Source organism: Crocodylus siamensis, chromosome 6 (genome assembly GCF_052110815.1).
Source record: "Crocodylus siamensis isolate JL-2025a chromosome 6, ASM5211081v1, whole genome shotgun sequence".
Lineage (NCBI taxonomy): Eukaryota > Metazoa > Chordata > Crocodylia > Crocodylidae > Crocodylus > Crocodylus siamensis.
The window spans coordinates 10,563,425-10,589,643 of NC_143400.1; the positions used below are offsets into that span (position 1 = coordinate 10,563,425).

At 42.7% G+C, this 26,219-nt stretch overlaps 1 protein-coding gene across 5 annotated transcripts in view; it reads left to right on the forward strand.

Moving 5' to 3' along the window:
- ASH1L (ASH1 like histone lysine methyltransferase) overlaps positions 1-26,219 on the forward strand; it is a 99,859-nt gene that overhangs the window by 43,295 nt on the left and 30,345 nt on the right. For all 5 annotated transcript variants that reach the window (XR_016443301.1, XM_090055489.1, XM_090055491.1 and 2 more), the window contains exons 4-6: positions 9,175-9,276; positions 15,110-15,851; positions 18,372-18,551. Coding sequence is in view for 4 of the 5 variants with exons in the window: in XM_090055489.1 (XP_089911615.1) it covers positions 9,175-9,276; positions 15,110-15,851; positions 18,372-18,551 (1,024 nt within the window). In the remaining variant the exon portion in view is untranslated. The remainder of the gene's footprint in view (positions 1-9,174; positions 9,277-15,109; positions 15,852-18,371; positions 18,552-26,219) is intronic.

Here is a 26,219-nt window from a genome sequence, read left to right on the forward strand (position 1 = left end):
AGCATCGGACTCAGACAGTAGTAATCAATTGTGCGATGTCTAGTTGGCAGCTGGTATCAAGTGGAGTGCCCCAGGGGTCAGTCCTGGGGTCAGTTTTGTTCAGTGTTGTCATCAGTGACCTGGAAGATGGCATAAAGTGCACCTCAGCAAGTTTCCAGATGACACCAAGCTGAGGGAGGAGTAGATACACTTAAGGGTAGGACTAGGATTCAGAGAGACCTTGACAAATTGGAGGATTGGGCCGAAAGAAATATTATAAGGTTCAAAAAGGACAAATGCAAAGTCCTGCACTTAGGACGGAACAATCCCATGCACCGGTACAGTCTGGGGGCTGAGTGGCTGGGCATCATCTCTGCAGAAAAGGATCTGGGAGTTACAGTGGACAAGAAGCTGAATATGAGCCAGCTGCATGCCCTTGTTGCCAAGAAAGCTAACAGCATCCTGGGCTGTATTAGTGGGAGCGTTGCCAGCAGATCGAGGGAAGTGATTTTTCCCTCTATTCAGCACTAGGGGGGCCACATCTGGAGTCCTGTGTTCAGTTTGGGCCCCCACTACAGAAAGGATGTGGAAACATTAGAATTCAGTGAAGGGCATCAAAAATGGTTCAGGCGCTGGGACACATGACTTGTGAGGAGAGGCTGAGGGAACTGGGCTTATTTAGTCTAGAGAAGAGAAGACTGAGAAGGGGTTTAATAGTAGCCTTCAACTCCCTGAAATGGAGTTTGAAAAAGGATGGAGCTAAACTGTTCTCACTGGTGGCGGATGACAGAACAGGAAGCAACTGTTTCAAGTTGCAGCAAGGGAAGTTGAGGTTAGATATTAGGACGAATTTTCTCACTAGGAGGGTAGTAAAGTACTGGAACAAGTTACCCAGAAAGGTGGTGCAGTTTCCATCCTTGGAGGTATTTAAGACCTGGGTAGCCAAAGCCTTGGCTGGGATGATCTAGCTGGGGATGGTCCTGCCTTGAGCAGGGGGTTAGACTAGATGTGACCTCCTGAGGTCCTTTCCAACCCTACTATTTCTTTCTTTCTCTAGGATTCTATCTCTATTCACCTCCAATTTTGTTTTTTAATGACATACAGTTAACGCATGCATTTAGGAATACCTGGTAAAAACAACATATTTCCCTGAGAACATTTTCTGCATCGCACATGGCCCGCCCTAGGACAGCAGCATTTAAGAGCTATATAACATCAGTACACTGACTTGTTGCTATAAGCAGGTATTGACTGTATTTCATTATTGCTTGTGAAGCACATGTTTGTGCCATGACCTAATGGCTCCATTTTAAGCAATGATGCTTAAAATGTACTGCATACCACACTTATAGAAATACGTACTCGGGTGTAATTAAAATTGTGGTGTTTGTCTCTCTTTCAGATTACTAAAACTAATCATTTTAAAATTCAGCTGCTTGTTGAAAAAAGCTTCAGATTATTAAGTCATCATCAAGGAGTTAAGTTTGACTATGAGGAACAGAAAATTGGTTGTGGTGGCTAGTGTAGGTCTGGGAATTTCCTGAGGAATTCCTTTACAGTGAATGATCTGACTTGGGTTTTATGAGAAACAGCCTAATTAGAGGAAAAACAGAGATGTTTTAGGCTAAAAACCTGCTGGTGCAGGCTCTGAATCACACTCCCTCTTATAGTGTGTTTAATTGGTGAGTCAGATGAAATGCATCACATTCAGTAAGTGTATTTCCCACAATTGAAAACAGCTGTTTGCATTGTGGAAGCAGCTTTTAATTCAGCATTGACTTGATTCACAAGAATCTTCTAGTGCTGCACATAAACTGTGTAATACATTGGAAGACTAGGAACAAGCACCCTGATCATAGCCCTTTTGAGAAAATAAGTGCCTGTTTCATGCGTGCTTTTACCTCCATTTGGTAGGATTTCAGACTCACAATCTGTTTCTGAAAGTTTTAATATATGCATAATTTAGAAAACAGTGTGGAAGAAAAGGACCTTGTAGGCCGTAAAGAAGGTTCATTTTATTAAATTAAATGTTAGTTATATGCATGGTGGAGAGAAGACTGAATCGATATAATTAAATTACCTGGTATGAAGGGAGACTGGCAAAAGGGAGTGCCTTCTGCAATTGTTTTAATGGTCCATAGAAGCCACCCACAATATTATAAACTGTCCCATCCACATGTTGCCCTTCCTACGGCAATAGTCGAGTTCTCATCAATCACAAAAGGTTTGTGTCCAGCATGGTACATTATTGAGAGGTGTTTGCATCATTCCCAGATAGCTCTAATACCAGAAATCTCACAGGACAGCTAGTAACTGTCGTCACTGAAACATGGATTCTGGGACAGCTACAAAAAGTCAGGATTTTACAGAGGATGAGATGATTTTGGAAAGGAAGTCATAGTTTCATAGTAGGGTAAGAAGGGACCTGAGCAGATCATCGAGTCCAACCCCCTGCCATGGCAGGAAAGAGAACTGGGGTCAAACGCAGCAAGGTATTCATCTAGCCTCCTCTTAAAGACCCCCAGAGTAGGAGCCAGCACCACTTCTCTTGGAAATTGGTTCCAGATCCCAGCTGCCCTGACCGTGAAGTAGCGCCTCCTGATATCTAGCCTAAATCTACCCTCTGCCAGCTTGTGACTGTTATTCCTGGTCATACCTGGCAGTGCTCTGGGGACTCCCCCAGTCCCTGCTGGTCCCCTCTGACTAGTTTGTAACAGGCCACTAGATCCCCCCCTCAGCCTTCTCTTCTGGAGGCTGAACAGGTTCAGGTCCCATAGCCTCTCCTCATAGGGCCTGCCCTGCTGCCCCCTGATCATGCGGGTGGCCCTCCTCTGGACCCTCTCCATGTTGTCCACATCCCTTCTGAAGTGCAGCACCCAGAACTGGACTCAGTACTCCAGCTGCGGCCTGACCAGTGCTGCATAGAGGGGGAGGATCACCTCCTTGGATCTGCTCGAGATGCATCTGTGGATGCATGACAAGGTGCAGTTGGCCTTCCTGACTGCATCCCCACACTACTGGCCCATGGAGTCATCACTGATGCCAAGATGAACAAGATCCTTTTCTGCCTCTGTACTGACGAGAAGGGAGTTCCTCAGCCTGTAGGGATGATGCTCGTTCTTCCTCCCCAGGTGCCGCACCTTGCACTTGTCAATGTTGAATCCCATCCTGTTCTCATCCGCCTACCCCTGTAAGCTGTCTAGGTCTGATTGTAGCTTATTGCTCCATCCTAGCATGCCCACGTCCCCCCACATCTTAGTGTCATCAGCAAATTTGAACAGGGTGCTTTTTACCCCCTCGTCCAAGTCACTGATGAAGATGTTGAACAGTGCGGGCCCGAGGACCGAGCCCTGGGGGACCCCACTGCCCACATCCCACCAGGCTGAAAATGACCCATCCACCACCACTCTCTGGGTGCGACCCTCCAGCCCGTTGGCGACCTATTTGATTGTGTAGGTGTCGACATCACAGTTCCCCAGTTTCTTAATGAGAACGGGGTGAGAGGCAGTGTCAAAGGCCTTCCTAAAGTCCAGGAAGACTGTCCCCTGCTACCCCTGCATCTAAGGATTTGGTGACCTCGTTGTAGAAGGGCACCAGGTTGGTCTGACAGGACCTGCTGCTAATGAACCCATGTTGGTTGTCCCTAAGCATAATCTCCCCTACTGGCCCCTCATGGACATGTGCCAGAATAATTCTCTCAAAAAGCTTACCCAGGATCGAGGTAAGACTGACTGGCCTATAGTTTCCAGGGTCCTCCTTCCTCCCCTTTTTGAAGATGGGAACCACATTGGCCGTCTTCCAGTCCTCTGGCACCACAGCAGAGTGCCACAAGTGCTCGTAAAGCCATGCCAGGGGTCCCACAATGACCTCAACTAATTCCCTCAGTACTCTAGGGAAAAGTCAGTTTTGTGTGTTCAGTGCTTCTTTATGGCTAGCAGCAGCAGGCAGACATGACTTAAAATCACCAAACCTTCGCAGGTCACCTTTAAATGGCAAGACTGGACTGTTCCTTGGACACTTATTATCCGTAAACTTATTGTTATTAGCTGCTTAGGCTTTTCAATGATATAGCAGCTATGCAGCAGTTCTTATCAGCAGGGAATATATCACAGAAAAGGTGTGGAAGCAAATCAAATGACAGAGTTTAGTCTTGTTTTCAGCAAATGTATCTAAGATTTCTTGTAGACTCTCTTCATAGTCACTTTTTACATCAGAAGAAGAGCTAGCAGGTTGAGCAATTCATCACTGTTTTTAGGATCCTGAAGATTAATGGGTTTCTAAAATACTGATGAAAGGTACATAATGAGGATCTCCTAATCACTAAATTCAACCTGCTTATTTTTCACCCTCTAAGATAAGGTTCTTTCAAAATATTTCCACCTCCATCTCCCTATCTGATGAGCGTTGGAAGACTGCTCTCCCCTTCCAATGGTGCAGAGAGCTTCACGCTCCCCAACTTGCTTGCACACATCTGGCTTGCCTCAACCTAAAGGAAATTCAGGTCTCCTTTTTACCTTGCTGCTTCCAGTTTTTGCTTTCAATAAAGCCTACTTTTACTTCTGCAAGGAGACTGGAGCTGGTGAAAGAGAAAGTACCAGTAAGTAGGGTAAGCTAGAGGGTGCAGTTCCTGCCATTGTTGGATACAGATAACTTGGATTCGCCCTGTGACTGAAACATAGCCTGTTACTTTTGCAAAACAGTTTCATCTCGTGTCCTCCTTATATCCTGAAGAGGCAGGTCGTTAGTGACATCCTCCAGGAATTTTCTTGCTTTTCTAAACTGAGCGGTCTAATGGCAGCTATTATATTTCTTGTATAGCCTTCTTTTAACATATTTTGATATTTCTCTAGAAGTTATTCTTCTATTTAGAAAATTCCCTTTCTCTCCCCCTCTCTCCATAGTGGTTCATTTTTGATCAGTCTAAGTTTAAACATATTTGATACAAGCTGTTATCAATCCTGGAAAGCAAGAAAGGTAATGGGCATATTTGCATCTAAAAATAGTGACGTTCTTTTACACCAAACCCTGCTTTTTCTCTTAGGAATAGTTGTTTCAGGCTTGTAAACAACAGTTTAATGTGTAAAAGGGGCACATGTTGCAGTAACCAACATTTCCCTTGGATGTTTCCCATCCAAATAGAAATATCTTGTCCACCTGGTATTTTAAAATAATGAGATAAAGTGCATTCAAATTGGCAAGCCCTGCTTTTCAAGCATAGACTAACTGCCTGTATTTGTCATTTCCCATGACTCCAACAACATATTGCTATCCAGTTGTATTTTTTTTTAAATTACAGTTCACTGTGTTCCCCACACATTATAATCCAGCAACAAAGCAGGGGAAAGGACTGCTGAATGCCTGAATATTCACAGCATTAGAACCTCAGTGCTATTCATTGAAGATGTGTCTTAGTAAAGGACCTGATGAAGAATGCATTGCATTTTAAAACTTGTTTAACTTTACTCCGCCAGTGAAATGTATTGCCTTAAAATCCTTTTCTCTTCCATAAGTCCTGGATCATCGTGGCTACAGCATCACTCTGACACTATCACTGTTCTCCATAAAGGATTGTTCAGCAATTTCAGGTGCCACTTTATTGGGCTAGGTCTCTTTTCCTGGGTCTTCAAGTCTGTTTGCAGCAGCTGGCCAGAAAGGATCCTGAAGAGTTTGGGCTCCCCCTGCTGGACTTGACAATAATCCTTCCCAGTTTGGGGTAGCATGTGGCTTACATTTTGGAGCCCCACTCCCCTGCCATAGTAGATCCCATCTGTTATACATGCCCATGTTTAGAATATTCAGAAAGAGAAGAACACTAATCGCTCTTTATTAGTTTCTTGTCAAGAGAAGAGCTAGCAGAGAATATGCTTTTAACACTTGAAAGCAAACAGACGGCACATACTGACTAGGACTTGGGAATAAGGGCAATGAGGTAGCAAGGCAAGTGAATCTTCATTAGTATAATTTGAGCCCAAGAAATTAATAGGCAGGTAATAGCAGCTCCACTTGGGGTATGCACTGAGGGCTAACTGCATGCTCCGATCAGTCAGGGTCAGTAAAACAAAGGGGTGGGTGCCCTGCGATGTTAGGGAAACTGCCAAGATGAGGAGTCTAATGGCTGTCAGCAACCACAAACAGCTTTGCAAACTAGACAGCACTCAAAAATTCTCCAACCAGTTATTCCTACAGATTTGCAATTCTTTCTAGTAATCATTCCTTCTGAGTCTCAGGAAAGAGTCCTTCTACCAGGGGAGAAGAGGTGGAGAATCGTTCTCTACTCATCTACTCTGCAGGTTTCTCTAAGGTAGGAACATTGTGATGCAAGCTCATGGCAATGCCTTTTGAGTCCTATAAACTTCTCAAGGAAAAGCAGTTCACATGGAGTTGGTATTGAGTTCAGGTTAGATTAATATTCCCTCTGTAGAAACTAATGACTTTAAAATGGTCACTTTACAGAAGAATTGACTTTTTTAAACAACTGCACTTTCCTACTACTAGTCTCATGTACGCATTCATTCTCTTTATAAGGCTAGAACCTTAGTAGACTGCACCCAAGATTTGTACAGTTTCTTCTCACTCTTGCCACCTCCATGATCCTGAAGGGGAGACAAGCGTTCAATAAATGGCCATTTCCACTTTTGTTTTGCTTCCCTACCATGACACCGCTTGGTAAGAATCTTCCCAGGAGTGCAGTATGCAGCAAAGTGCCATATCAAGCTTTATGGCATTTAATTCTCCTCAACAAATTAACAGGAAATTTAGTGTAATTTCCGTGCCCCCTAAAGAAGGACATACTTTGGATATACATTAGTTGCAATCCCAAATAACTTGTCTGATAGTGAAATTCTCTCCCAAAGAAACGCAAGAATTTCTCTTCCGAGCCGGCATTCTGGATGTCATCATACAAAAGAGATTCAGAGCTCTTGGAGACGAGACGAGAAGTATGCATTTAGATGAAAGGTTTTGGTAGGAAGTAAAGCGTGTCTGCATTTGAATTAATGATTTCTCCTAGGTCCCAGGATTCTCCCATTTCCTGATCTCTCAGACACATGCAGGTCTTGAGGCAGCATGTCTGACTTTGGCACAGATTCCTGGTCCTGGTTTAGAGTGTAAGTGGTGTACTCTCTTTGTAGCCTGCTAATTAGGGATGAAAAAACCAATATGAAACCTCTAATGCTAAATTTGTTCACTCAGAGATACTTGACAATGGAATAGCCAGTCTTCTTCTAAGCACTACATCCAGAAGGTACCTTCCAGAAGCTTCTGAGATCTTTACTGACACTCTCATTGTAGATTGTCACCAGCAACGCTATATCAGGGGGTTTCCAGAGCACTCATCTCGCTGGTATCTGCATGCTTCCCATGCCAGCCTAGCTGTCAGGACTAAGGTGAAAGTTGCTTTGGGGTGTTACGTTTTGCTTTGTTCTCAAAATAAATCTATAAAGCACCAGGATTTTGCTGCTACAACAGAGCCATTATGGGTAAACTAGTCCAAAGACAGCACTTGTTGGCATAGCCATCCCTAATGACTACCTGGTAAAAGCAAACATATATACAGTAAAGCAAGCTGCGCAACTAATTGACTACTTATTTTTTATCGGCTACTAAAATATCCTGCTACTCTTGTCTCAGACCCTGGAGCCTCTGGGGTCCTTCTTACTGCTGCTCAGGGAAGCACTTTTTTCTTCTGAGAGAAACTGAAAAAGTAGGCGCCATAAATGTCAAACCCAAATACCTCCTGGTGCTGGTGTTCTACGATAAAGCAGTTGCAGCAACTTGAGTGGAGCAATCCTGCCTAGAGAGAAGAACCTGGGATAGATTTATATAACCAATACCTGCCTGTCAAGGATGGAAATTTTCATGGAGTTCACCTAGCAACTGGGCCACATTTTCGTTGAGACTTTCAACCACACATCCAACATTTTAGAAATGAGAGTAGTCAGAAGGGTCTAAAGCATCATTTTTGCTTTTTCTTTATGCCCATAACTCAGACAATTCTTTGTGGAGAGGAAAAGGGTAGGATCATCCTAATGTCTACAGACTGTTTCTGTAGGGCAGAACTGAGGGCTTTTTTTTTTAAGGGAGAGAGCCACTGCAAAGATGCACTTGTATAGTCTAGACCTGCATCAAACAGTAGCAGGCACTTGCTTCAGATCAAATGAAGAAAGATGTTAGTGTTGTCATGCTGTTAGAGTACAACACATCTTTCTTACAGTGTGAAACTAGAGACAAGACCCAGTGAATTTCTTCTGGAATGTGTATTCGTTTTTTGCTTTCAAGACTAGATGTCTGAATTCATAGATTTCATAGACATTAGGGCTGGGAGGGACCTCATCAAGTCCAGCCTCCTGCCCCAGGGGCAGGAAGTCAGTTAGGGTCAAAGGAACCCAGCAAGATAAACATCCAGTTGTTTCTTAAAGGAATCCAGAGTAGGTGCTTGCGCCACTTCTGGAGGCAGTCTGTTCCAGGCCTTGGGGGCTCAGACAGTAACAATGTTTTTCCTTATGTCCAGCCTGAAGCGCTCTTGGAGGAGTTTGTGATCATGAATGTAGAAAACGAATTGAGTGTGCCTGCATTTCCAGGTTTCACAGAGTTGCTTTCCTTTAAAACCATCCAGAGTGCTGTATGTTCTCCATAGAGCCTTAGGCCAGGGTTTTCCACCTTCAGGGCCAGTTTTTCAGTTGGGTCTCAACTTCTTTGCTCATACATACAAGTGTTGCACTTTGCAGGTGCAGATACTTGTATGTGTACATGTTTTTAAAAAGCAGAACAAACAAAAAACTTGTCTGTACACAGATATCATAATTAATGTAATGCTGTTTAGTGTCCTGCAAAGTGAAGGGTAGTGCATACTGTGTTTGATATGCAAGTGGACGCTGTACCCTTAAAAAACAGAACTTTGATATACATGTAGTAAATAGTAAAGGTTCAGATGTAAAATAATCCACTCTTTCTTGGGGGTTGTGTTTGCTAGCATATTTTTAGCTAGTTATTGGACTTGGAATGTGAAAAGTTCTGCCCTGGTTGACCCAATTCTGCCTTTCCACACCTGCGTGCCCAATGTGGACAATTGTTATCAATGTTAGCACATATAGTCCTGCTTTGAATGTGTGGCATCTGGAATACGTTTCCTTGGAATTGCTCGATTTAAGCGAATTTAAGTTCTTGTGGTTTATTCTTCACTTTTGTGCTTTTCAGGCACTCTGCCAACACAAGACAAGCCCTCTCAGAGACAGTCAGAGAGCACAAATTGCAGCCCTTCCAGAAAGAGATCAGCGTCTGAAAGCACATCTTCTACAGGCAAGTAATATTTGGGCTTTAAGTGTTTCAGGCTACTATGATTATAGCTACTTGACAATGTCTAGCCAAAGCAGAAGTGCCCTAAGAGCCCTCAGGGTACTGTGGCATAGACATGGGGATGCCATGTTCTCCTACCCCTAAAAAAGGCATGTCTGTGCTGCAGATATACCTGAGCTAGCTTTCGGTGAAGTAGCTTGGGTGCCAGAAGCAGTTTAACCATGGTAACAGGAGTTCAATGCAGGATAGATAAGCCATGGGGAAGATTCATTCTCCTGTAGCTAGAATTTTTCCTTTCTTTAAAGCTAACTCAAATCTCTGTGCTGCACCGTAGTCGGTATTGTAGACATGTCTTAAAGCTTTTAGTTGTGTACTGTGCCTTTCTTAAAGTAACAGTGACTGTCACAATTAATTTTGCTGAATAGTAGCCTTGTTTCCTGTTCACCCCATTTCTAACTGATTGTGTCTTTTGACATAGTCACCTTTTGAACTGGAATTAGCCGTGTCTATTCCCTTTCCTGAGGCTGTTTCTTTCCCTTGCCTCCCTAGGAATCATGCAGATCCTGTTGTATTTCTACCCTGTTTCCCCATTCTTTTATTTTTGGCCTGTTTGTCTCTTGTAGAATTCCAGAGTTGAGAGGGACCTCGATAGTCATCTTCCGCCTCTCATGTCTCTCAAGCCTCACCTTTTTTATTATTAAGAATATTAGGACTTTAAGTCATGTTACTATAATTTATTTTAGGTTTGTACTGTTCCTACCACAGTTGAGACCAGTTTACTTGTAGCTTTTGGACATTACCACATATAGTGGTTCAAACTAATAATACAGCAAGGGATGCCTTAAAATGCAAGGATGGGTTGTGTCACTATGCAGTTTATCTTAATAGTATGGCTGTTTTCTGCTGTGTAAATAGAATACCAGTTGTCATTCAACTACTAGTGCAGTAGCTGAAGGACTACATAAAATGGTAAACCTTCAACAGACAACACACATGATCATCTCACACAACAGAAATTACATAAGTGGTATAACTAGCAGCCATTGCAAAAGTTTTTTATTGTCATTTTGTCATGGCTTCCATGACAAGTGTCCAGGGGTATGCTAAGATTTTTGAACTCCTTTTCAGTCTGAACAAAGGTGTTCGACAGATTCATTTGTGAGCATGGCCACATATTAGAGCAAAGATGTCCTATCCAGCTGGTGGATCAAGTTGTATATAGAAGAACATTAGAAGTTCAGGTTATTTCTAATACAAGAAAAGCACTGGGTGAGGACTGAAGGGCAGTTTTATCAGCACCAAAAAGAACAAGCTGCTGATATTGCTGGTAATACCATTTCTGCTTTTAGAGTCTTTTAGGTCCTAAGCATATTGTGTGTTTCAGTGGTTTTTGTCATAGAAGGCTGCTTTGTTACAAAGTGCTCCAGGCATGCATGACCAGGGCTGCAGCTGTCATTAGGATCATACGGTTTATTTGTCTGATCCCTTGGGGTCAGTTTCAAACCAGGAATACCAGTTCAAGGACAGGCCATCAGACTGCATGTCCTAAAATGTGTAGGGTTGCGTGGTTTGGTTATCACTAGTTAGTGCAGCTGTTTACAAAACTCAAGTTTACGAAACAGATGGCGTTCCTACAAGGTATCCCAGAGATGTTCCTTTTTCCTTAACGTTTATCTCAAGGGCTGTAAGAAAGCTGAGGTTAACTTTTTTTGTCTGTAATATTACATCTCAAATTGAAAGCAGAAAGTGTGATTCTTCCCATTGCTTCCAGTGAGAGTGATTGTGCTGTGTTTTCCATTTGCTTCTAACTGCTGTGACCTAGCATAAATTAACTTTGATTTCTTTCCAGAGGCCTTTAGGAAGTGATTTTCCCATAGAAAGATTTTTAGAACTTGAAGTGCTGATTCCTTCTCATTTAAATTGTCTTCTGGTCTGAAAACCATTGTCACTTTTCCTTGTAGATTTGTTACTTGGAAGCTCTGCAGTAAGGCGCATGTTTTCATTAATGTTCTTTTTCTTGTCTCCAGAGTACTTGATTTGGACTGGTGAACACAAATATTTATCTTCAGCTGTCTTTGCCTTATCTTTGTCAGCTAATATGCAGTCTCCCTTCTGCAGCAAGATGCAAGCCTTGTTGACAGTGGTGCTTCCTGGTGTCTTCCTGTAAAAGTTAGTCCTACACCAAAACACCACAGCTCTTTACCATTTGCTGCCTTACAGCTAGCAGTTGAAGTAGACCTGATCTCAGTAGTTGCCAGTAATTATTTTCAAATTTTGTAAATGCACATTTGTAATTGGTATTTCTGCTAATCCATCCATCCACCTTCCAAAAGTTCCATCCCGGGTCTAATCTGGATGGTGTGTGTTGAAAAATCATATCAGTGCTGATAAGTGACGGTATGAGCTGAGATGATGGAAACTTGTCAAGTATTTTTCTTCTCAATATTTTACTAAAGTTGCCAGGCAAGATCTGGGTTTGTCTAAATGTTCCAACATCCAGAGTGGAAGGTACATGGCTCCTTCAGCTCATATATGAGGGTTATGTCATAGAGGCTTGCCCAGAGACAAAGATAGTCTTCATTACTACTGTTAATGGAGCATTCCCAGCCTTAGTGTTGGCAGTTGAAGTCACCTGTATGTAAAGTTGTCTGGTTGTAAATAAGCAGGGATATGAATGACAGCGCAGCAGAGGGTGGCTTGTATATATTAACAGTGATAATATCATTGACTTGGACAGCGCTATGTTCTGTTGCATTCTGGGAGGTGTTATGTCCCTTGGTAGTGTATAGCAAGTCATTTCTGATACAGGTAACAAGGCCATGGATCCTGCTGGCTACAGTCTGCAAGCCTGTCACTCAAGAGCATCTTCCAGAGGTGCTCTGCATGTGTTTCTTGTAGAAGAACTGCATGTGGTTTCATTTCCCTTGTGATCCATTCCAGCACTGATTGCTTGAGTGAGGTATAGCCTTCAGCACTAAGTTGAAGAACAGTTGAGCTTTCCCTTGTAGATCAGAGTGATCTGGCTCATCCTGTACTTAGTATTTCAAAATTGGAAAGTATAGTGCATTGAAATTGGAAAAAATCGAGTCCAGTTGCCTTAGTAGTGACTTGTAGTTTTGTTTTATAGTTATTCATGGGAGGCACCACAAGAAGACTGAGCACATCTGTTTAATTCCAGAGAGCTAATAAATCTTAGCTTTAAGAACCAACAGGCCAACCTTGGGAAAAAATGTTCACTTGGAAATCCCTTCTTAAACTGCATCATTGGTAGCCAATCTGAAAACTGTCTTCCAAATGAGTGTGCAGCTGAAGATGCACAGCATGTAATATTTATGTTGTAGAAAGTGAGGTAAAATTGTTTCAGCTAGGTATTCCAGGTTAGAGAAATGTTATCAGTAGTTTCTATACCAGGATAGGCAAAGTTCAGCCTGCAGGCCCAATTTGGCTCACAGCAGACTCCATTTCCCAGCAGCCCCTACCCATATCACTGTGGTCAGTTTCCATGGAGACCCCAGGAGGCCAGGGTTTCTATGGAGACCTGCCCAAGCAGCACTGGCAGGGCACATGGCTAGGTGGGGTGCTGCTCCAGGGCTGGGGCTGGGATTTTCCAGTGGTGACAGCATGGTCCAGAGCTGGTGCAGTCATGATCCACTGCCTGCCTGCCCCTGCCTGGGGCGTGGAGGAAGTGGGACAGAGCCACGGTCTGCTGCCTGAACGCCCCTGCCCAGAGCATGCAGGCAATGGATTGCAGACCACTCTGTCACCACTGCAAAATCCTGGCCCCAGCCCTGGAGCAGCTGCATGCCCTGCCAGCACTGCTTGGGCCATCAGTCTACATGGAAACCCTGGCCCTGCATTGTCACAGCAGCACACCTCCTTGAATCTCCATGCAAACCTGCTGCAATGACTTGGGCAGCAGCTGCTGGGAAATGGAGTCCAGCCGCCAGCTGGATCCACCGTTTTGCCCACGCCTGGTCTACGCGCATTTCTTAACTGCATTGTGTTTCATTAGCGTTAAATTTATCATGGACTTCTAAAGCTAAAGAAGCAGGGGTATGGACAACCGTGCATTTCAGCTCTTTTAAAAGGGGACAGGACAGTAGCTCGGACACACGGCAGCTGTTTTGCTAGAACTTTTACATCTGTGTGAGCCTGTAGAGATGCAAGTGAGCTAAGTTACCTTATTTGACTCTAAATGAAGCAGAATTAAAGTCGGAGCAAATTTGCTATGCTTGTATCGCTACAGAATCATGCACTTCCCAGCCTCAGAACTGGACAGGCACCCCTCCCCTGTGCAGCCTGAGAAGGATATACAGTTATTATGTCTGTCCTTTTTTATTGCCTGTTCAGGCTAAAAATAATGCTCAGCCTATAAACCATTCCCAACTTATAGAAAAAAGAATAGCATAAAACACTTTGAAATCCTGAGTGTTTGGATCATTTTGGTGTTTTGCTTGTGTTTTTCCTCTCAGTCCCTTGAATCCAAATAAATTTGATTCCACAGATAGTTCTGGAGACAGGATGCCAAATACCGATCATCCTCTGACGAGGGAAAAACAACAAATGATTGTGCTAATGTGTTGGATTATCCTGTCCCATGGTATTTTCATATACCTACAAAGATACAATTTCTATCCTGAAGGTTTTGCCATTTAAAGCCCACTTGAATGTGCATGCCTGTGTATTGCAGCACCTCTGTGTAAGACAAGTGACACACTCCACAGCATGCACTGCTATGGACTAGTGTCTGTGTTCTTTAATGGGCAACACCCTTATTAGTCCTTCCTGATGGAAATGAAGGAAGGAAAGTCAGGCATGCTAATCTACATACATTAAGGAGAACAGAAATAGGCATGAGAGAAATTCATGGCAAAAGTGCAAGCTTCCCTCTTCCTGGGACATCTAGGCCACCATCCCATGAAGGCACTGTGACAGAAACATGGATCTGTACAATGTGCTAGCAGAAGCAATAGGCTACTATAAAAAATAACATTTGGCATTGTCTCCAAGTGGAGGATGTGGCTATTGTATTTTATTTAGTTCAGGACTGATAGAATGTACTGATTTACCTTCAACAGGTGCAAGGTAATGTGGCCTGGGAAAGAGACCATCAGATCAGTGTGCAGTGGCAACCAAAAAAGCTAATAAAATGCTGGGCTTCATTAAAAAGGGAATTGAAAACAAAATGGAAAACATTATCATATTATACAAATCAATGGTGTGCCTACCTCTTCAGTACTGTATACAGTCCTGGTCTCTGCATCTCAAAAAGAATTTAGTAAGATTAGAAAGATACAGAGAAGCACGATTAAAATGATCAGGGTTATAGAGCAGGTGCTGTACCAGGGACAGTAAAAAGGCTAGGACTCTTCAGTTTGGAAAGAAGGTGGCTGAGGTAAGAATTCTATAAAATCATGAAGAGTGTAGATACAGTGAATGGAAAACTATTATGCACCAAGTCCCAAAATACTAGAACTAAGGGTCCTCCACTGACAGTAGCAGAGCAGGCTCTAAAACTAACAAGAGAAAGCACTTTTTTATGCAGCATGTAATTAATTTGCCCCACCAACAAATTGGGCTCACCAGCCAGATCCGGCCTGCAGATGGACCTGGCACTGCCCACCCAGCCTGCAGAGCAGAAAGGTTGGGCAGTGCTGCCCTAGCTATACCAGTTCCATGCTCTTGCTCTCCCTCTAAAGCATCCACTCCCACCAGTGTTAGAGGCATGGCACAGGGCTAGATGGACAGGTAGTCTAACCCGGTGTGATATTTTTTGTGTTCATACGATCATAACTAAATCGTTTCTAGTGTACTTTTGTTGATTTATGTTTTCCAGTGATTGGAATACCCACACGAGGAACAAGGCTAGCAACTGCTGTAGATGATTCAGTGGATAGCTTACTACAGCGCATGGCACAGCATGAAGGCCAGGCTGTTCTGGACAAAACCTTAGAAGCAGTCATTGCAAATGTATCTGTTCCGCCTTCCGCTAGTCCTGGTCGAAACCTCAACAGGGAAAGAGGTCTCGGGAAACAGGACAGTCTCTTGGCTCCAGCAGTTACAAATGACTCTTGCAGTGATAGCATCTCACATCTTTCAGACAGATTACCAAGCAGCTACTCCCCACATCATCTCAAGAGAAGCATGGTCGAAGCCATGCAGCGACAAGCTAGAAAAATGTGCAATTACAACAAGATATTGGCAACTAAGAAAAATCTGGACCACGTCAATAAAATTCTAAAAGCCAAGAAGTTGCAAAGGCAGTCACGGACAGGAAATAACTTTGTGAAGCGCAGGCCAGGCAGGCCACGGAAGTACCCAATGCAGGCAGTAGTTTCAGTGCAAGCTTTCCAAGCTGCTCGCTTGGTCAGTCAGGAATTAGACAAGAGGGAAGAGGGCAGCAGCGCTTTACACCTTGGACCTGATACTGTCACTGATGTCATTGAGGCTGTAGTGCAGAGTGTGAACTTGAATCCAGATCACAGAAAAGGGTGGAAAAGAAAGAGGTGGCTCGAAGAGGAACAGGCCCAGAAAAGACAGAAGCCTTTACCAGAAGATGAGCAGGAAAGCAATAAAAGGTAAATCCATTATATTCCCTTAACTTCCCAGTGTTCACAATTGAAAGTCATAGCAAAAGCATTTCTCCATCACTTAAAAGATGGCTTTTTCCACTCCACATACCTGGCCAGCTACGTTTGCTGTCAGACAGAATAGACTGGGTTGAGGCCACCAATTCATTTCCAGGAAGTGAACAATTTTTGCTTTCATAACCAGATAGTAAGAATATTCAATCCTTTCTGACTTAGGCTGGATTTGAACTGGCGGCCCTACCTGACCCACCCAGTTTTCCAGATGTCATTATAATAATTGACTTGTTTCACTGTTGGTGTTAAATTATGGGCTGTCCATTGCTAATGCACTAAAAAGGGAGAGAGCACAAGAAGCCCTCTTGCTTCTATGCAGGGAACAGGCTCACAGAGTCCCTTAAGTGAAAAGGAGAGCTGTGTGGAACACAACCTTAACTGTCTCTCTGCAAAGATTTAGCAAAGTTGTTGTCTCCCCACACAAGGGTGGCATGGGGGCAGGTTTTCAGTAGAGACTGGTTATTTGGGGTGGACCAAGGCACTTTAAAGGAGCAGGATTTTAAGCAGGAAAGTGCTCAGCAGTGTTTTGAAAAACCAGTCTGTCCCCTGTTTGTCTAGTACTGAAATTGAGGCAGAACCTCTTCTTCCACTGAGCTTGTGTTTTTCAGAATGAACATTTAATGCAAATTAGTTGCGAGTTTGGGAAAGATTTTTGTGAGATGGTGCTAGGCTAGCAAAGAGTTGCCTAGTGAGGAAATGAAATTGGTGGTTCTGTCCATTATGAAAACTTTTGAGTTGAATTTTCTTTGGCATGTCACAGATGCACACTTTACATTAATAACAAAAGCACTATATTGTACATGAGTTTAAGTTGATCTATACACAAAATAAATACAAGCATCAAGGAAAATTAAGGTCTGTACCTCACCACTAGAACTGCCACTGTGCACCACAGACAACACACCAGAAGTATCACTGTGTCCGTCCTCTAGCACAAACAGACTAGACTTCCCCCAAATTTTGCCTTGCTATCGTTTCTTTATCATTCTGGAAAATCATACGCACTGACATTTGAGGAACTGTGCAAACATCTCCCAGTTTTAGATTCTGGGAATATTCTTGGAGGCACATGACAAAAGGCAGAGTTGTATGCCTCTCCTAAATAATATAAATTGAGATTTCGATTGGGTAGCTAGAGTGTGTAAGGATTACAGTATGATAAATAATGTTAATACTTTTGTTGTGTTAATTTTTAATTATGTTACTCCAAAATATCCTTGAAACTCTCCTTTTGAGAATATCTTTATTCTTTTGGCTTTTAGTTATTAATCTGAAGGGTCCAATTTATCATGCAAGAAAAAAATAAAAATTTTAGATCAATTTTGAATTGATTAAAACTCAAGAATTAAAAGATTGGGAAATCCTCAGAAAACTTTTCCTTTACCTTGCATCCTCAGCTGGATCTGGATCATGGGGCTCCTTGCAGGCCAGATCTAGCCTGGAGCACAATATGGCTCTAGCCCAAGGTACATGGTTTTAGCTACAGCTCCAGTTCCAGCACAGAGCGTACAGCGGCTAGGGAGGTCGATCAAGCACAGCAGTGGCAGTAACAGTGGGCCAAGTGACTGCAGGGCAGCTGGGGTTGTCACCCTTGCTCTCCCTGACAACAGTTGCCAAGTCTGCTGGGGCCCAAGGGTCCCAGATTTTGCAACACATCACCCCCCCGGATGCACCCCCAACTTCCAGTTGCCTGCCCTTGAGCAGGGTAAAGCATCTCCACAGGCCAAATCCAGTCCATGGGCCATACATTTGACACATCTGGTTTAGTGCAAGCAGCATAATACTAGCTTCCCTGCCTCAACCAGTAGTGAGGGACCAATACAGCTGCCTACAATCTACTCCCTCCGAGGAAGCTGATCATTTGTCCACTCCAAAGTCAATCCCAGTGTATATTACAGGGCTGTAAATGTGTTGTATTTCCATGTCCTCAGTTACACTGACTCGTATCAGATACCCCCAGCATCTGGTGGAGTCACTTCTTATTTATAGTACTGTAAAAAGAAGTAAGCCCCATATCTGAAAATCTGTAACTAATAATTACTACTGGGAGAATGCTGAATAACATCAAATGTTTATCAACAAAGAACAAGGAATTTCTCAACCAAAATGAACTTGGGTAGTAATGGAATTAATTCTAAAAAGTTCTGTTTCCAAGCAGACTTATTTTTTAAGTACAAAGAGAACTCACACTTGTATCCATGTACACAGTTTGCTAGACATCTGTCTGTGACTGCACACATATAACATAGCTGTCTGTGACATTACGCTTTAATGCTTCAGTGATAGATTTAATTCTTTGTTTATTATAAAGGTAACTCTTACTTACGAACAATTTTATTTGAATTGCAAAAATGATGACAAAAGCCATTGCAATTCCACAAGCCGTAGACCTTCTTTGTTCTTCTTTTTATGAATGGAATAATGATGTTGTAGTATCTTTACATTTTCTTCCAGCTTTTCTGAAACAACAGGTGAAACATCCAGTCCCCAGGAAGCCACTGGAAAGCCACCTGAGTCTCAAAACACTGAGCAGCCTTTGCCTTCTCTTACTCAGCGTGAGAAAAAAGCTCCTAGGCCCCCCAAGAAGAAGTTCCAGAAGGCAGGGCTGTACTCTGATGTGTACAAAACCACAGAGTAAGTAGTACCACTGAAACACTGCTGTCTGATATTCCAGGGGAAGATGTCTCCTTTCAACTAGAACCTTAAAAAACTGCTACTAATGAGCAACTGAAATAAAACCACCAACTTAATCCAATCCTGTGAAAAATTACATGCGTGATAATTATCAGAATCTGACCCAGTGAAAATTTAAAATGTAACCCCAGTCAGAAAGCAGCCTCCAGCAATCTGAAAGTGTTGCTGAGTATCAGCCTTGAAGAAAATTAAGACAGTTTCATTTGACAGTCTTAATGATCATGGCAATAAAAGGGCTGATGGAACTTGATATACTCAGGTACTGAGTACAGTGTCCGCATAAAAAGGGCCATTAGTTTTCTCACTTTATTGATTCATGATAACAGAGTCGTCTTTAGTGTGACTAGCTTTTGAAGTGAAGGAACTTAATGCAGCTGCCAAAGATGCATCTCTGTTTCCTGCTCATGTATAGTTATATTATATTAATCTCCCTCATTTCACACTTGATGTTTAATGTAAAGAGCTGTGAGTCTCGAAGTTTTTTTTCCCCATGTGTCTCAAACTGAAAAGAGGGTGTGTCTCATGGAGAGATCTCCTCCTGCTTTCCCCTCTGATTTTACATTAGAAAAAAACCTTGCAGTAGCTACAATAATTGCTTATGTTGAGAGTGTTGTGTTCTCACAAGTTTCTGGTTTGGCACATAAAGAAAAGGGGCAACACCAAGTAACCTTCATAGACCACTAGCAATTGTGTCCTGGAACAAAGTGGCGTATTTGAGAAGGACTGTGAGTAAGGATGAGTGAGGTTTGTGTTTTGACCAAAACGAGACTGGAGTTGCATTTTTATTCATTTTCTTAGTTGTTGGAAGCACATCCTCTAACAGTTGACAGTGATCCTATCCTTTGGATGTTCTTTTGAAGACAAGGGTTTATTTCCTGAAATGAAGTATTAAATATCAAATTTTCTTACCATTTTTGCAGGCAGTAGAATATTCCCACTGCAGTAGAAAGGTTGCCCTTGCAGAGGAGTTGTCAGAATCATTCATTTCTTTGTAAGAAAAAAAAGTACCTGGCAAAACAGAGTGATGCAGTGCAGGAGTAGTGCACAGATCTCTGACTTGTCAGATGTTTTTTTAATAGTTCAAGAGGATTTCTAGATTCATAGGAATTGGGCATGAATATAGAGAAAAGTTCACTACTGTTCAGAAGGCTAGTTAAGAGCCTATGCTTTGTTTAAGCCACACTTAATTTCTCAAAACACTACTTAGATGTTGCATAGACCTCGAGTGGCCCTTATTAACAGAGGGGCACATTTCACTCTTCATCCAATTTTGTAGATTGAGCAGCTGTCTAATTAGGCATCATACTGGTCTTTTCACTGTTGTATTTGCATACCAGAGAGGCACAAAAGAGTTAAGTAACATGCTCAAAGTCAGTACAGGGTTATTGATTTCTAGTTCTCTTTCCAGTCTCTTGTATCATGCTACCGCTGTTCTTGCATTAAATCTAGTCCTTTGAAATAATCATGGCTGCAATACAAGGCCTCAAGAAGAATGGAGCAGAGGAAATGTGAATGTTAGAGCTCCAACAGGAATGTAGAGAAACTCCCTGCTAAAGTTGCTTCTTAGTACAGATATGTATGGACATAATCTTAAGCATTTGCTCCATTGAGTAGCCTCTTACTGCGTGAGTTACCTCATTAGTGTCTGTAGGATTACTTATGAACCAGAATATAAAATAGTATGCATAGCTGTATTACTATGTGGCCCTTAGTAATTATCTTAATGAAAAGAACAAAAAATCACTGATTAAACTCATTCTCAAGCTCCCTGTAAATTGTAGAGACAGATTTGACTAAACTGCAGCAACTATGAAGTACTACATGGAGTAAATATATTGTGTCCGCCTCCCCACCTTCATTCAACAGAGTAAATTAAGTGATTGATAGAGAAAGTACTCTGAAGGGATCCATGCATAACCACCCTTTCCACCCCCAAAGCAAGCTGCATCTATTTCCTTTCAGCAGAAATGATTAAGCGGTCTGACATGTAGATGATATGGGAGTGAATTTTGACTCATAGTTTTTAAAAGTTTGCTGCATGACATTGGAAACCTGATTCTCCATTTCCCTTTGTCAAATTAGAATCATATGCAGGAGAGGACTGATTCCCAACCCATAGGCAACAAAACAAGATCAGTTCAATTGTTGAAAAAATTAAGCAGATAAAAAAAAAATTAAAGGATATCGTAATTACCCCATGGTCTTTCAGGTCCTTTGTGGCTAGTACATGCTGTTTTATCCAGGGACTACTAGTTGACTGGAGAAATATACAGTAGTTCTGACAGTTTTTAAGTAATTTCAGCCATATCTGTGACTATAAAAACATGACATGGCGTGGCCTCATCCTGGAGGGCTGTCTCCAGTGACATCCCTCAGGGATCAGTGTTTGGGCCCAAGCTCTTTAACATCTTTAACAACGATCTGGATGAGGGAGTGGAAAGTACAACAATTAAGTTTGCAGATGACACCAAGCTGTGGGGAAAAGCAGGCACACCTGAGGACAGGGCAAGTATCCAAGATGACCTTGACAGGCTGGTCCTGTGGGCTGAATGCAATCAGATGAAGTTCAATAGGGATAAGTGCTGAGTCCTTCATTTGGGTAGGAAGAACCTTCACCACAACTATATGATAGGTGGTAGTCCACAGGCTGGCACAGCATCTGAAAGTGACCCAAGAGTGACAGTCAACCAAAGGATAAATATGAGTTATCAGTGTGATGAAGTCGCCAGCAGGGCATATAGAGCTCCGGCATGCATCAGCCATTGTGTTGCCAATAGGTCCAGAGAGGTGCTCCTTCCCCTCTATTTGGTGTTGGTGAGGCCACAGCTGGACTAGTGTGTCCAGTTCTGGGCATCACACTTCAAGAAGGATGTGGATAAGCTTGAAAGAGTACAGAAAAGGGCCACCTGCATGATCAGGGGCCTGAGGGTTTAGCCTTATGAAGAGAGGCTCTGGGAACTGGGCCTGTTCAGCCTGAGTAAGAGAAGTCTGAGAAGTGACTTGATAGCCACCTACAAGTATGTCAGGGGCAAACACCAAGATCTAGGGTAACAGCTCTTCAGAAAGCTGTTTCAAGAGGGATGTGGACAACATGGAGAGGGTCCAGAGGAGGGCCACTCACATGATAAGGGGGCAGCAGGGCAGGCCCTATGAGGAGAGGCTATGGGACCTGAACCTGTTCAGTCTCCAGAAGAGAAGGCAGAGGGGGGATCTAGTGGCCTGTTACAAACTAGTCAGGGTGGACCAGCAGGCACTGGGAGAGTCCCAGTTCCCCCGTGCACTAGCAGGAGTGACCAGGAATAACAGTCACAAGCTGGCAGAGGGTAGATTTAAGCTAGATATCAGGAGGCGCTACTTCACAGTCAGGGCAGCTAGGATCTGGAACCAACTTCCAAGAGAAGTGGTGCTGGCTTCTACCCTGGGGGTCTTTAAGAGGAGGCTAGATGTACACCTTGCTGGGGTCATTTGACCCCTGTACTCTTTCCTGCCATGGCAGGGGGTCAGACTAGATGATCTACTTAGGTCCCTTCGGACCCTAGAAACTATGAACTGTGAAACTATGAAAGGCACCCCTTGGGAGGACAAGGTCCAATGAGCACAAGCTAGCTGAGGAACAATTTAGGATAGACATAAGGAAAAACTTATTTTCTGTAAGGGTACCTAGAATCTCAGAGGTGGTGCAGTCACCATCCCTGGAGGTATTCAAGAGGAGGCTGGACAAGCACCTCGTGGAGCTCATTTGAACCCAGTTACCTCCTACCTACGGCAGAGGACCAGACTCGATGATCTTACAGGTTCCTTCCAGTCCATCTGTTCCATGATTTTATGAGGTTCGTTGTAAACAAGAATGCGGCTGTGATAATAGCACAACACCCTCTAGTGATGGTACAGTTAAGCACTTGTCGGTATTCCTATTAGAAACCACTCTGCATTTGATCTTTATAAACTAATGTTGTACTGATCACTTATTTCCTTTTGCTTTTTGCACTGTGTAACTGGAGAGATTTTTCTGTACCTCTAGAACTGGTTTCCCACACTACAGCATCTTGCCCAAGTTCTGTATGTGTTTGGAGACTTTAATTGAAGTGATTGCAGTTCTGCTGACATTCCCAGATGAGTTTGGAGCTTCTCCTTGGATCAGGCATAGCTTATCAGATAAAAGATGGCAGTGCAAACATTTTCTTTGCTATTGTCAACATTGACCCACTATTTCAGGGAGAAGGCTTGCAATTTTTTATTCACCACTGCTTTCTTTGCTGAAAGAAGTTGAATGGTACAACTTGCCTCTACACAGCTCAACTCAGTGTAGATGGCTCGTTACAGCATAATGAGTAATGCCAGGTATGCACTGCAGAACATCGTAAGAGCATGATCCTTGGCAAGAGAATCAAGAATTAAAGGGGTGTCTAATTCAGTTCTTCTCAGTTTCAGTTGACTGGGGTAGCACCTCTCGTATCAGTGTGCAGCTGATCTTTACCCAGTCCTCAGCTACCACTGGAAAAATTGTAAATGCCTTTTGATGAAGATCTGTATCCTAATTCAGGATGTCCAAACAGTACAGACTTGAGAAATTTATACATATTCAGGCCCATCTGGAGTCCTGAGAGGAAGGGGTGTTCACTTCAGATTTATCAGTATACCAGGAAACTTAAATAAAAAATATCTTAAACAAATGTACCATGTATAACACATTCCTTCCTTCAGTGTATTCTTATGTAAGATGATGGTTTTGAGAACAAAGAAAGATTGTGGACAAGTTGCTGTCTGTTTATCCAGCAGTTGCTCTTCTAAAGGAGACCAGAGTCTCCTTCACTGATTACATTGCAATAACTGTTCAAGATCTCAGGGGAAAATAGTTACTGTGGACCACTTCTTCGTATGGGATTGGGCATTACTATGTGATGGTTCTTTCTAATTTGGGATTAATGTTCCTCTGGGGATAGTGTTGAAAATATTTCACTTGGCTAAGATTCCAAAATTGGGGATGTATTTAGTAACAATTCTATGACTTCTTGAAACCCAGCCATGGGTTTCTTAGAAGTTGCGTAATGCTCTTGGACTTAGTGTCATGAACAAGACTGTAATAATCTGAAGATCCCTTCAGCTCATCATCTGGATAACAGAGCTGTCCACCAAAAAAATAAGAAGCTTTTCTTTCTGGGGGAATTTCTTGAGTCAGAGTCTCATAAAATAGCATATCTTAGAGGCCAGCTTCTTGTCTCTGCTTTAAAAAGGTTACTACTGTCTTATGTGCCCAAATTTTGTAACAGGTCCCTCCGCTTTGGGGGCTGGGGGATATGTGCTCATTGCTCTTCCTTTAAATTGGTTTTTCTGCAGTCCTCCACAGGCTTAGTCTTGAGTGCATACTCCTGCAATTGTTTTCTTTCACTGGAACAAATGAAAGAATGCTGTACTGTAGTAAACAAATGGCCATGGGCTGCCATTAGTGCCAGCTGTGCATCCAACTTCATGTCTGTGGATTCTTGTTCTCTGCCAGCCAGACTACCAACAGTCCTGCAGCAGATTGTCTTCTAAAATTAAAGCTCTTCAAAATATAAATACATTCAGTGAAAGTTTAATTGCAACATGACTTCTTATTATAAGATTCATTTATATATGTTTTTTCAATTGTATTATTTTTATTGTAGTTTTTTATACTGTACCATGATAATCATGTCTATCAAGACAAAGCTTTACTTTTAAGCCAAAATGGAAGACTCATTGGGGTAACTTTTCTGTAGTAATGTTACCCTTCCTCACCTTGATGGTTTTCTCCTTCCTGATATTCAGTGCAATGGGAAGCATACATGAGCCTGATTTGTGAAGTACTGCCCATAGGATTTTACAAATCAGGAGGCTTGACTGTTTTCACTCATATATGATACCTAAGACATTTGAATTCAGCAAAGTTACCCAGGAGCCATACTACTGTCAGTGAGTGAACCGGTTTCCAGGTCTCTCCTAAGCTTAATTTTGCCCACAGAGAACTAATATGGTGGGAGTAGGGAAAGACAGTAGTGAAGGAAAATAAGAAAGAACAGAAATGGAGCACTGCAGTAAGAAGAAATGACTTGGGAAAAACCCCAAAGAAATGTAGATGGCGGGGTGGGGCTGTGGGGAGGCAGAGCTCCCTGTTTCATTCCCTTTATCTGGCTGGGATTTAGTGATCTTTTTTTTCCATAAACCACAATTCGACCCTTGAAGATCAAAGAGTGCTTTTTGCCAGTAACATCAGCCACCCAATCTGATTACAGCTGATGGCATTTGACAAGAGATCAATTTAGTCAACTGCCAGGAAAAGCAGTAGCTGCAAAGTAGTGTTTGAGTGATGCTGTAGCCATGATGGTCCAAGAAATATGGAAAAGGAGAGGGTTTTTATGAGTGATACCTTTTATTGGACCAGCTGCATGGTTGGGATAGACTTAGACATTGGCGACGTGTAGGGGGTACACATGCATTCCCTGACCTTGGCAGTGAGTGCATCCCCTGCAAAAAGTGCTGCCCACACTGCCAGTGGCGCCTGCGGACAGTTGCCACTCACCAACCTCTTTCCCCCCTCACTGCCAACACCACCAGCAGCACCTGCAGAGGGCCTCTGATTGCCACTGGCAACTGCCAGCGGCATTTGTGGGTGATCGCCTACTGCTGGTCAGAGCTCACCACCAACACCACTACAGCTGCCTGTAGGAGCTTGCCCCCACCACTGCCTGTGTGCGGTTGCTGTGCCCCCCGACCCAGCCTCCAGGGGCACACAGCATTCATGGACTTTGACAAGCTTTCAAATGTAGTACATTCTTTTTTAGGCACTACAGTGCATTCAAAAGCTTGTCCAAGTCTAGCCCAACCTTACAGACAGTCTAAAAAAGGTAACACCTGCAAAATCCTTGCCAGGTGCAAAGCAGAAGTTTTCTGTTTGTCCACATAGAAATTGAACTGGGAAGGGATGACAGAGACAGGGAATAGTCCTTATCTATCCTTGATAATATTTCTAGCCAGCTAGTTAAGAAGAAACTCTTTTGCTGTAACAGTTATGGGAAATCATTTCCCCAGTGACTAGAAAAACTATTTTATTCATAACTTAACTCTTGTCTGTGGGAGAAAATGGGTGTGTCCTGTGCTGCTTGATGGGAAAGTCCTATTCTATAATTTATTTTAAGATGGAATATTTTACTTTACTCAATAGAGGAAATGCATCATAAAGACCATGGTATGGAGATAATTAAGTGCTTGTTCTTGTTAGTAACATGCAGCAGATTATCTCTAGCAATCTTTTGTATCAACGACTGTGAGTATATGGAGCCAACTTTGCCCTGGAAATTCCCAGTGTACTTTTCATCTGTATTTGAGGTGTATCATTAGTAAGCATCTGTGTTTGATTTATAACTCAAAGTAACATTACCTGGATAAAACCACCTTCGCGTGTCATAGTCTGGAAACCTAGTCTGCAACCTCATCACCCCTTCTTGTGAAGGGCTTAATCAAAAAGTGTTTTGAAAGTACAAATTAATTTTTGAGCGTTTTTCAGTTACCTGTTATTTTATTGGCATGCTGTTTTCTAGCGTGTTGACGAGACATAGTTTTTTGTTTTGGTTTGTGTGTTTGGTTTTT